The 13,105-nt window shown below is 38.7% G+C and overlaps 2 protein-coding genes across 5 annotated transcripts in view; one reads left to right on the plus strand and one right to left on the minus strand.

The window, feature by feature from the left end:
• sbf2 (SET binding factor 2) overlaps positions 1 to 7,976 on the minus strand; it is a 76,980-nt gene extending 69,004 nt beyond the window's left edge. For all 4 annotated transcript variants that reach the window (XM_078795512.1, XM_078795511.1, XM_058088768.2 and 1 more), the window contains exon 1: positions 7,812 to 7,976. In XM_078795512.1, coding sequence (XP_078651638.1) covers positions 7,812 to 7,866 — 55 coding nt within the window. In that variant the 5' untranslated portion in view covers positions 7,867 to 7,976. The remainder of the gene's footprint in view (positions 1 to 7,811) is intronic.
• Positions 7,977 to 10,400: 2,424 nt separating this feature from the next.
• adma (adrenomedullin a) lies at positions 10,401 to 12,686 on the plus strand. The gene is made up of 4 exons (XM_058089190.2): positions 10,401 to 10,533; positions 11,092 to 11,201; positions 11,323 to 11,436; positions 11,518 to 12,686. The coding sequence occupies exons 2-4, from the start codon at positions 11,107 to 11,109 to the stop codon at positions 11,819 to 11,821; spliced, it is 513 nt and encodes a 170-aa protein (XP_057945173.1). The 5' UTR covers positions 10,401 to 10,533; positions 11,092 to 11,106; the 3' UTR covers positions 11,822 to 12,686.
• Positions 12,687 to 13,105: the final 419 nt, after the last annotated feature.

Below are 13,105 nucleotides of genomic sequence, written 5' to 3' on the forward strand. Positions count from 1 at the left end.
ATTTGGGAAATACATGCATTAATTTCAGGCAGGCGAGGTTGCCCAACTTTCACCAACATTCAGATTGGTATTTTTTGCCAGATTAGATGCCACTGCCCAACCCTCAGAGTCTCCCTCTTGGGCTCATGTTACATGTTGTTACAAAGTTGCATGATAATCACTCACATAAGTCAAACAGCCCAACAAAAAGTAATTGTCCCTGTCTTTGCTGCAGGTAATCTGCGCCAGATGAAACTTGAATATGAACTGTTAGCAATTCGCTACAATTAAGGAGTGACACTATTTATAGGCAACAATTTGGAACTTTAATGGCTGATCTAGACCAGCAGTGGAATTTATTTACTACACACAGAACTACAGAACTACACACATTTAATTAATTACAACAAACTGCCGCTTAACTTCAATCAATCGGAGGCCCCAACATTGCTTTGTTATTGCCTCCATAAAAAGGGCATCATTAATAAATCACAAGTTGCTTGTGAATGTGTCATAACAACATGCAACAACAAACGAACACATCCGACACAGATATGTTTTGTTTGTTACAAAACATGCAGATTTTAACTCATTTCCCAATTAACGTTTCCAAATGTAAGTTAAAGTGGGAAAAAACAGGAATTTGACCCCCTGCTGATTTTGTATGTTTACTCACTTCCAAATATACATGAACAGTTTCCATAACAGGTGACAGCAACAGGACATAATGTAAAGGGTAAACATTTGTAAAATAAAATAAATGATAAATCTGAAGATATTATATTCATATATGCTGAACGCCAGAGCATGCAAGCACTGAGCCCCAGCCAAAGAGGTAGGATCATGCAGGCTATTGACAAAAATGTCAATGTTTCTAGTCTACCTCCACAGATGTAGCTTACCACCACTAGTGTGTGAAAGTAGAGTAAATCAATAATAGTATCTTGGTTTGAATGTCTTGAAAAGTACCATATAAATCCAATCAATCATTATTATTATTATATTAATTATTAGTATTACCACATATATATTTTTAAATGTATCATAAAGTGCTGCATGCATCAAAATATCATAATTCAAGAGTGTGTATTCTGACAAGAATGCCCTTTCAGTGCAGGCAAGAGAAGTGACTCTACAAACTCTGCAATCTGCTCAGCGATGCCCTCATGTTTGGTGAGAGGTCAGACATCAAGCTCTAAAATACCATCAATGAAGCACACCAGTACACACCATCAAAATGACATAACATTGGCTGCTGTGGCTATTAGAGCCTCAGGTTGACCGTCAACAGCTGACTGAGACCTAGACCTTTACAGTATGTGGTCCGCATTGGTTCATTGCTAGGTTGAGTACAGTATGTTAGTTAAAACACATGTGCTTGCAGCATGCTGCTGAATGGCTATATCTATGGATGGGCTTGGAGAAGTATAGCAGTAGAACAGCAGTCTGCATGAGCGTTAAGTGTCTTTGAGTTTTTACAGCACCTCTAATTGAAATCGAATGCTGCAAGTTCAAATTTCCAACCTAGGATGAAAATAAATGACAGAATTCCACACATTCCTCGCTTGCATTAAAACAAGCTGTGTTTCCCAATGCTACCTCCCTAATATAAAAAGAATAATAGAAGCCAGGCCTGAAAAGAAATGTGCTATTTTTAACATCCACCCACAAGATGAAGTGTAAAAAGAAGGCTATTTATATTTATTCACAGCAGGATTTATCTAAACAAATCAAATCTCGTAGTTACAATCGGGCGTCCTCTCAAATAATAGGGAGTCTAACCGGTGTGAATGAAGCAGGCAAATATTACGTTTAAATTAAATAGTAAATTTAAAATGTTTTGGGAAAAGGGGTAAGTGGAACAAAATATAATATAACAAACAGCCAGTAAAAAAAAAACACGATTTAATAAACAGAAAACCACTGCCTTTACTCAGGTTGCTGTTTTTAAAAGGAAGCAAAACTTTGATGGTTGAGGTTGAGAATTCGTTGATAAATGTCTATTCATTTAGTTCAGGGGTTTGCAACAATTAAAGATACAACAAGGATACAGTAAACAGAGACAATTCATCCATCCACTTTCTATGCCGCTTACCCTCACAAAGGTCGCAATTATTAACCCCATTAAAACCCCAGCCAAAATCAAAGTAAGACAAGAAATTAACAAGTTAAAAAGAAAAATACATTTTCGCAATGGCATAGTTTATGGCACAAACAGCGCAAACAAACAAGTAACTTTTCCACACAACCGACACAACATAGCGGCTTAAAATACGATGGGTGGCAATCGTCGATATGACTTTAGTGGATGACCAGCCCTTTACCATTGTCTCAGGGTGCACTGGTTTCCTCCCACATTCCAAAACATGCTAGGTTAATTGGTGACTCAAAATTGTGCATAGGTATGAAAGTGAGTGTGAATGGTTGTTTGTTGATATGTGTCCTGTGATTGGCTGGCGACCAGTCCAGGGTGTACCCCGCCTCTCGCCCGAAGACAGCTGGGATAGGCTCCAGCACCCCCTGCAACCCTCGTGAGGAAAAGCGTTGGAAAATGAATGAATGAGTGTCTCAAATAATGCTTCAACCTGAGCTGACCTTTTGTCTTACTTTATCATCAACCTACTGAATGTCAAATTGACTTGAAATGTTGTACATAAATTGTTTCCTGCTATGAACTTTAGCTTAATTTGCATAGTCAAATAGTCAGAGAAAAGGCAAATTGTTTTCAACCTTATCAACAGGCTGAAGGTAGTGCACATTTACAACAGTAACCAGTGGAGTTTCCCCTCAATAACAGTTATAAACTTCACAATTCAGAGGAAGGAACTCCTCCACTGCGGTCAGGATACTGCTCACTCCCCATGTCTCGTTCTGACCAGAAGCTGCCACAATTTGGCAAATGTGAAATTAGAATAAAAACAATCTAAAGGAAAAAACAAAAATGCACCACTAAGTAAGACTTTGATTAGAAATTAAAGAACTGAAACTTGGCATACATAAAGAAATGTGAAAAGAAAACAAACATAGTCAATTTTAAATGTTCATCAGAATAAATGTGACTCTTGAACATAATGTGTTGACCACGCCTAATTAGAGATTCCCATAAACTGAATAATTTGCAGTAGCCTGACACACATGGCCATTGCTCGCTGCATATTGATTTTCTTTCATTCATAATAAACCCTAATTACTCTTCACACAGCTGCAGTTATTGAATATTTTAGTATTCTACTGAAAATATTTTCAATTAATCGAGTAATCTGAAAAAAACATATTTTTGCTTGTAGTAGTGGAGCCCAGCTACTGGCAGATGGTGGCTTAATAGCTGAGAAGAAGCTCACTCATTTCATTGCCAATTTATCGAGGGCTCATAATTACCGACCTGCTTTTTTATCATTCGATAATTCGATATATCCATTATCGTGACAGGTCTAGATGTGTTGATGCCCAGTGTTTTTTTCTAACATCGTGAAATATTTCCATCATCACGGAATTCAATAATAGCAAACAATAGCTGCTAAACTTTGCCAAATCGTCATGATCAGCTGACAAAAAACAAACATTACAAATGTGTTTTGTGTGCATACAAAAGGATGTTTAATGTATGTACTTTTGGAATGTGGGAGAATCACACAGAGAAAAGCATAAGCCCAGGTTCCAACCCAAGACCATCATTTTCTAACAAGAATGTATGAACCTCTGAGATGCCCACACCGCATTCTAATAACGTTGAATAATACGTTTGTGGGTGTGCCTAGTGAGCCAGCAGCCCAAAACAAACCCTCTTTGATACATTGTAACAAGAGATTCAATTGATATCTCTTTCATATGATAAAACCTGGCAGCATGAACTCAATTTGCAACAACGTTTTGGGAATCATGCGAGGCATTAACTTCACAATTTCAATCTCCGCTGTAGATCACATGGTCAGCAGAAATGTGGCTGATTTGCTTGTGGGCGACACTTTTTTTCCTCCTCATTTTCCATGATTGCAGCATGTTACATAAGACAATCCGCAAATTCTCACCAGTAGAAAGCAAATCAGAAGATCAATTGCCTCAATGATTCCTGTATATTGTGCCCTTGTTTTCATAATTAGTTGAATTGTACTTATTATTTACATGTTGTTGCAAACCAAAGCACAGCAAACGAGCATAAAGATCAGTTCACATCTTGACACCACTTGTTATAAATAACTTCAACAAACTGAAAACAAACCTACCAAGAGACATCTTACACCTCTACAAGCCTCTCTGTTTTAAATTAGTAGCCACAACACTGTCCATTTAAATTAGTTGCCTGTGTGTGTAGTTGAAAAACAAGACACTTGGTTTTTTAATATGCCATCATATATAATATATGTACTGGTAATGATAAATTAAAGATGTCTCATTGTATATATGTATATTTTTTAGGTGTACAGGTGTAGCGGTACACAACCTTCAGTCAAATGTCTGAAGGGGTACGTGACTGTGAAAAGTTTGGGAACCACTGTCATAGAGTACTCGTTTAAGCACAGGTAAAGCATGCCAATTTCACGCACTTTAGGTTACAGAACCGCAGCAATAATTATGTTAACCAAGCGTATTTTAGCATGCCATAATGAATGACTGGGTTTTTGTGGCTACACTGTAGCATACCTGCTTGGAAACAACTGCCTCTGCTTAACATCACATGGATCAACAGTCAGGTAGATAAAAATAGATTAAATGAGCCATCTTTTTCAGACTGTCTAAATGTGACCCTATTTAGGCTCCTCTGATGATGCCAGGAACATTTTGTCCCTGGCAATCAAAAAGTATATACTAGAATTTGTCGCTAGAGTGAGGATGAACACAGATGATGAAAGCCAGTGTTTATCTAATGTGCATAGCAAGCAAGCTAGGGGGCTCAGAGGATTCAGCTGCTCTAGCCTGGCTTTGACATACAAGGCTCTGGATGGACACCACTGAATGGGGCAAATACATTTATTTTATTCCCTTAGTGCAGGGGTGGGCAAATACTTTCACTCGTGGGCCGCATTGAGGAAACAAAATTGTCCGGGGGGGCCAGAACATATATATATATATATATATATATATATATATATATATATATATATATATATATATATATATATATATATATATTTAACTCACACACTATTTAATACTTATAATTTTCCTTGAATTTTTTTTTGTCTAATTTTATCTGTAAGTGTTATATACTATCAGCTGTATGTTTTCATGTCCCTTTTTTTCAGGAGCATTTTAAACATCACACCACATCTAACTACGTCATTTAATTTGACAGTTTTGTTGTTTTTTTTTTACTAAATAAGACTTGCAAGTCATGTTGCCAGTTTGTATGTTAAAAGTTGAAATACTTAGAAAGCAACTGGCGGGCCGGATTCAAACGCTTGGTGGGCCGCATGTGGCCCCCGGGCCGTAGTTTGCCCACCCCTGCCTTAGTGAGTCTCTCTGGCCTATTTCACTGAGCGACAAATCTTGTTGAATCCTCATTTATGGAACGAATAGTCTTGTACTACTATCTTCACTAACAAACCATCATTCATTCATTTTCTCCCGCTTATCCTCAGGAGGGCTGCGGGGGTGCTGGAGCCTATCCCAGCTGTCTTTGGGCGAGAGGCGGGGTACACCATGGACTGGTCGCCAGCCAATCACAGGGCACATATAGACAACCATTCTCACTCACATTCATACCTATGGACAATTAGGACTCACCAATTAACCTAGCATGTTTTTGGAATGTGGGAGGAAACCGGAGTACCCGGAGAAAAGCCATGCATGCACGGGGAGAACATGCAAACTCCACACAGAAATGGCCGAAGGTGCAACTGAACTCCAGTCTCCTAGGTGTGAGGCCTGCGTGCTAACCACTCTCCCGCCGTGCAGCCTAACAAACCATCAGTCAATCAGTCATAGTAAAAATACATTCCTGAACAAAATCTTAAAACTGGAGCCTGACCAATTTATCAGCAGGTCAGGAATGCACTTTTTTGCTGCGCGGAGATTATGTTGTTCCGTTCCTGTGTACCTCACTGCGCTGCTCCCTGCCCGAGTACCTGGCCCCCACACATACAGGCTGACATGTGCCGCTCTTCCTGCCTCCCTCACTCGGCTGCAGCAAAGGAACAGCAAAACTAAATTGTTTTACACCATGGTAAGCGGCAGCTTTGGAAAATAATACTATATATAAAATAATAATAAGTACCATGCTGTCATGGCCTGTCAAGGAGAACAGTTTTAACATTGTGTCATTTGTATCTCTGTGAGATAAAGATATCCATTTTTGTTTGTAATCAACTTTTTTCCCCACTTTTTAATGCTTGCTTCAGCATTTGTTTTTGTTTCTGTTGAGCTGCAGCTAGAGCTTTTCAATAGTTAGCTAGTAATATGACTAGTTGATATTGGTAAGATGTTTTTGTGAATAAGCTTTTATAAACACAATGTATTTGTTCGTAAAATACCTCACATTATGTAAAAATTAAACCATCACCTTAAAAAAAATCAAAATCTGCTCTAAAATCCTTTGTCATTTTCTGCCAGACATTGAAACGGTCATGATATTCTGATGACAAAAGTAAAAAGGCTTTGTCTTTTAAACATGGCTTAATTGTTCATCTGAACAAGTAAAGCCTCCTGAATGAGTCATTGGGGCTGAGGTTGGGCACAGTAAGACTGTGATTTTTAATTTTGTAAAACATATTAGGGACAAAAAAAGTCAAAGTGGTAGACCTACAAAAAAAAATAACCGGTGCTAAGCTAGAGTCAGCCCAAATTAAGGCCTGCTGTCTGCAGCTCAGTAACCATAATAGAGCATCTAGGAGCAATGGGGTTCTAAATTGAGCTTCTGGATTTGCAGTGACAACAAGTGGTTGCTTGCTAATTTGGACATGTTGCAATGGGCACCCCTATTGAGGTCCCCAGTCTGTGCTAGGACTGTCAAAATGACAACAGGCAACTTGCTTGTGCAGTTCAACAATCTTGCCATGTTCAAAGATTGAAAGCATTATTGCCTTTGCCGTCAGGACATTATGACAGTGTGAATGTCTGAAGACTAATGTAGTTAACACTGCAGATTTTCAACTTTTTAAGGCAATGGTGTTAACCCCTTGCCATTCCGATGAACTGCTGGAACTGAGCTTGAGGCACAGCAAGTGGAAGCAGGGGCAACTTCCTGTCCAAGCACATATAAAAGGTGCAGAGGGTAATAAGAGGGAAGAGGACTGCCTTTCCTCACAGCTGCACGCTGCCTCTATTGTAAAAAACAAGTTCAACTCTTCCGCCAAAACACACACACACACACACACACACACACACACACACACACGACAACAAATCATAGACAAGTGCATTTGCAGCACATTATAAATAGACCACAGCAGAGTGGGCATGACTAAAACAAGAACCAGCCAATACTTAGTAAAATACCCATGCACATCCTGACCATTATAGAATGTAAGCTTGAGTCATGTCACAATGCTTTTATGACAAACTATTGCTTTTATCCAACCACAGCTGTTCTGTAATGTAGTGAATGCGTCTGCCTTCTTTAGACTTGTCACCTAACAACCACAACGCAGACAGGATGTGACTCATTTTGAAAACGTGAAGTTTTAATTGACTAAATAACTACAATAGTTGGTAGGAGTATTGCGTAAAACACTGATAATACTCGACATTCATTGGGTTAATGACAAAATGGAAAGTGTCCCCACTCTCGCCTGTTAGCTTGCGGCTAACACTAAGCTAGTCGCCAAGCTATGTAGCATCAACATCATCTCACACTAAGTGGCGGCCAAGCCACAAAGCTCCTGTTACACACTTACCGGCTTTTTCCTGATCATATCCCACGACAATAAAGTAGTCTGCCAATCTAGCCATGTCTGCCGCTTTTCCCGATCTGTACCAACACAATTCAGCATTTTTCCTTCTTCCAAAGCACAGCCATTTTTGACAGAAGGGCCGTCAATGCGCATGCGTGCAAAACTGAAGCCATACATGGGCGTGCCCCCCTTAGAAAATACAAACACAAACACAACAGTGTGGTCCATTCATGACCATACCGCTTGCCCTCATTAGGGTTCCCTTAAAATAAATCACTATTTAGCATATTATCCACAATAATTACAACAGGTGGCCGCATAGATGGGAAGACTACTAAAATGACATACAAAGAATATTTATTTATCTAAATAACAAAAGTACAAGGTTTAAACATCTTCTCCAAAGTAAAAATGTAACTGATAAGTCTCAACACCTTTATGAATTAAGGTGCAAAAATAAGACACTTTTGTTATTCTCATAAAGGATGCAATGTAATTTGTGACAATGACGTAGTAAAAGTATAAGTGCAGGTACATAGTTTTAAAACAACATTACAAATATAAATACACACATACTTAATTACGGCAGCATGAGTAAATGTATTTTTGTTAATAATTTTGGTACTTTCCACAGGTGGGTATTACACAGATGGCATTGACCCAGACAGAACATATGAGTGTTAAGTGGAGTGTACATAGTTTTCTAATTAGTAGGTGACATAAAATGTCTATGAAAACATACTTTTCCTCACTCTCCATCTTCCTCCTTGCTTTCTGCGACTTATTACTTCTGTACTTTTCCTCATCCCCATCAAATAACTCACATTTGCCAATTAATTATGAACGTGTACCAGCAGTGAAATGTGTGCTCTTGGAAAAACCTTGTTCCTGACATACACGGGTTTTGTTACGCACATACCTGGCCGTAAAAGGTGTGACAAACTATGTCACTCATCCCACAACTGCCAAAAGATATCTATATAAGGACCCAAAACAAAGCTACCACTTTCCTGTCATGATTTCACAACTCCCATTGTTGTCTTCCTGTAAAAGGATCACTTGAGGCAAGTGTCATTACAAAGCGCTTGCTGGTTTTACAACAGATGTTTGGTATTTATATGCTTTCTTGACTTTGAAAATCCTGTTATAAATATAAAGCTCCAAATAACTATTAATATACTCACAGGGGTTTCTTTTGTCAGATACTAAAATAAATAGGATGAGAATTATGGGATGCTGATGGAATGTCGAGTGTTAGGTTTGAAATAAATTGAGAAAACATGTCACAACATGTTTTCCTCTTTCCTCTTTTCTAATCTAAACTGAAAGGAAAATCAAAACTGAAAGCATCCATTCTGATGCACTCTATGAAAGTAATTTAACCCAGAATTTGGACAATTCTCAATTGGAATCTCCGCACTGTTAAAATTATAATATTCCCCATGTGGAAAAGACGATTTATACATTTTATACATTCCATAGTATATCATCACAAACTGCCTGTTGTAAATATAATTTTACTACAGTAATTCCATAATGTGTACATCATGAATGAAATTCCAAAGTACTGCTCCGTTTCTGTACAATAAATCTCAATTAATCTATTCTCCTGGGCAAAGAAAAACTAAGTGATACGAGTCCCTACAAAATCAACAAATCAGCCAAATTATTCCAAACATGTCTGGTCCAATATTGGTCTACTTGATTTTCTGACCTCGGATTTATTCTTAGATAATTGTAAAATTCCACCTCACACACTAGTCCACATGGTAAAATAAATCAAGGCGTAAAGCGAGCAGAACTTATTTACCTTGTACAAACAAATACCTTGAGTATATTGGATTTACAGTCAGGTGTGTTTACTATATTTAATGACTTACCCAATGCTTCTCTCGTATTCATCATGCGGTGGACTTGCACACTGACATGGAACTTCACTGTGTCAGGGAGTGGCTGATACAGAACAAAGTGTGGACAACATTCCTTAAATTTTAAACAAAATTAATCTGTTGTCATATGACAAAATATACCTGTATCCCTTTGTGGTGTAAAATTATTCTATTTGAATACCAGATGCACCTATGAGGCAATATGAGTTCTCTTATACAATAAGCAAAGAAAGGTGTACTAACAATAGAAAATTGAATAATTTAGGTATAACTTATGTAATATATTCATATATATCATTAAAGTCATCAAAGTGAAACAGTCATATAATTTGCTACAATAGTTATCTGGGGTTATACTCATGTTTTAACTGTGTATTAACCAATGAATGTTGTATTTTGGTGTGTCTTCTATTCTGTTTACTTGCTTTACTCAACTCCATTCTTCTGTAAAGTGTCTTTGAGTATTTTGAAAAGCGCTATACAAATAAAATTTATTATTATTATAAAGTGAAAATACTTGAATATACAGTACAATAACTGTATATTCAGTTAATTTTTTAAGTAAGTAAATGCTTCATGAAGGATTTTTTTTGCATGGCTGTAGTGCTGAATAGAATGGAGGGGGGGTTGGAGGTGGTGAAGGATGAGAGTCAGTCAATGAGCCCCTCCTACCTCCTGTATAAATGCTCCCAGTCTGGTGTGTAGGAGCTATTAGCAGAGTGACACAGCTGCCTTACAGAACTACTGGCAATATTGCCAGAACTTGTGGAGTATTCTTCTGGGAAGCTGAACTGACAGCAAGAGCTTTAGCATCCAAGTGAATCAGACAGTCCAAGGTATGTTATGCTTTATTTTCCACGAGGATGTTACTGTGATTGACTGTGCTCACTCAGCTGATGGCTTTATCCTTGCTTTTTTGAGGTCAGGGCACAAGTGCATAGACAAGGACAGGTTATCTGGATGGTTATATAAGCAGTTCAGCTCTTAATATGTGTATGTGTCTGGTAGAGGTGCACTACATCTAAGAAAGGCACTTAGTGGTTGCAATTACTTACAGGGAATAAAAAATGGCAAGTTTAATTACATTTTAGTTAGCTATTGAGCCAAGTCTATTTTGGTAGGTTCCGCTGACTGTCCTTCACATAATTGGCTCAGGGCCCAAAGCATGGTTGTAGGTTTACTTTACTGAGCAAAATGTGACCCTAGCTTAACTTCTCAAATAAATGAATGATAAGTGCAAATAACTTGGCTTTTGGACTCTTGTGTAAGCAACAACACTCTGCAGGCATACTGTACTAGCTAACACACATAGTGGCACATGAGTAGGGGATTCAAAAAAATACATTTTAATACATATTATGAATAACCAACTAAATGTTTGTTTGCTTCCACAGGCGTTACCAGAAAAAATGAAACTAATCTTCCGGTCTTTCCTTTATTGCTGCCTGGTGGCCACAGTAGCACACTGTGTGGAACTTGAAGTCAGTCCCAAGTTAAAAAAGAGGTGAGTTGTTCATTCAGTTATCTATTCCATGTGCTCATAATACCTTGGGGAGACGACAGTTGTCCGTGTACACTGAATTACCTACCTTAAGACTAATGGATTTTTCCTCTCCCTCACCTAGACTCAGCATATGGCTCGGGAACAGACTCAGACGGGATCTGGACAGTAAGACTGTCGACTCTGAGCAATTTGTCAGGCAAGAGGACATCAGGGACACCATGCTGCCACATTCCAGGTATGTATAATCAACTCAGAACCACATTTAAATTTAAATGCATATATAAATAAGCATCTTAAATTGTTCTTTCTTCTGCAGCACTGAAATCAACATCCGAACCAAGAGGTCCAAAAATTCCGCCAGCCAGTCAAGAAGACAGGGCTGTTCACTGGGGACCTGCACAGTGCACGACCTGGCACACCGCTTGCACCAACTCAATAATAAACTGAAAATTGGCAGCGCTCCCGCGGACAAGATCAGCCCACAGGGATATGGCCGGAGGCGTCGCTCCCTACCAGAAGGCAGAGTGACACTGAGGCTGGAGCAGGGCAGGCTCAGGCCCGTGTGGAGCACAACCCATTCACAAGTCCACAAGCTTGAGGCTCTGTTCAGGCAGACATGAATGAGACTTTGCAAGAAAAGAAGAGCTGGGAACAAAAGTGAGGGGAGTCTCAGTACTCTCCAGCACATTTTTCCAGGCTTGGGGACCGAGTCGGAGCTAGACTCGCTGCACTGAGTTTCTCATAGAGCTGAGTTTTACTGCTCAGTGATGTGGAGCGAGCAAACAACTGCAAACACTGGATGGCACGGCGTGGCACAACTACACATGGTGCTGCACTCTGCTTGGCGGGGGTGGGGGTGGGGGGACCCAAAGAAGTGCTGATTCCTACCAAAGTGAGTGGACTCATCCTCTTGTGTAAAAGAGGTAACTTTCTCCCAACATTCTTGGACTTCTTGGACACAATTCCTCTTCCAACTTAATAAGTGCTATCCTGCAAGGATAAAAAAAAAACTGTGAGCACTTTTCCATTTGGACTCAAGAGAATGATAAGGAGAATATAATGTGCGTCACAATGCCAAATAAGGGGATATACTTTAAAGTTGTGAAGCTTTCAGCCTATATCATGTTTTGGGCACTGTATAAAGGAAACTTAATGCCTTAAATTCTGTGAGATATGTGCCGGTCCACAATGGATTGAAATATACTTGAACTTGTTATTTGTACAAAAACATGTGCAATCTATATTTGTTTTTTTTTATTGCAGATATATGTATATATGAATTCATTTATTTAATATTATATTAGTTACATTTAAGTACTTATGCAGATAGAACTATTTTTGTACAGAAAGAAAGTATATGGGCATTGTATTTGTCATTCTATTACTGTGGTAATAGGATATATGTCTTATGGGTATATTATATATTTGCAAATGCTCTTTATTCTATTTGTGTTGAAGCAATAATATTGTCATTTAATAAACATTTTGCAAACAAAAGGCGTTTCTTTGCTCCTGGCCGTCATAAATTCCAGCACAAGCGGCATAGTCTATTGTCTTGGATATAGTAAGACACACAGCACCTGGACTCTGTTAAGTGGTTACAGGGTCTCATTAGAGTTTCCCCTCCTCTCGCTACATTCCCCCAGTTATGACCCCCCTCTATCTCTTCTTTAAGAAAGGGCAGACAGGGTGCCAGGCACATTCCTGCTTGATTCAACTCATATTTGTCGACTAAGCCCATCTCAGAGCTACTCCGGGTCACTGGGGCTTTAAGTTCAACTGTATTCATTTGTAAAACATGGATGCATGTAACCGTCAACCAAACATTACTTCATATTCAAATTCATATTCAGACCTCATTTTATTATGAGCGATTTCATATATGTGCGAGTTAGCAACATCAG

Source organism: Doryrhamphus excisus, linkage group LG13 (assembly GCF_037039965.1).
Source record: "Doryrhamphus excisus strain RoL-2023G ecotype Guam linkage group LG13, RoL_Dexc_Guam_v1.1, whole genome shotgun sequence".
Classification (NCBI taxonomy): Eukaryota; Metazoa; Chordata; class Actinopteri; order Syngnathiformes; family Syngnathidae; genus Doryrhamphus; species Doryrhamphus excisus.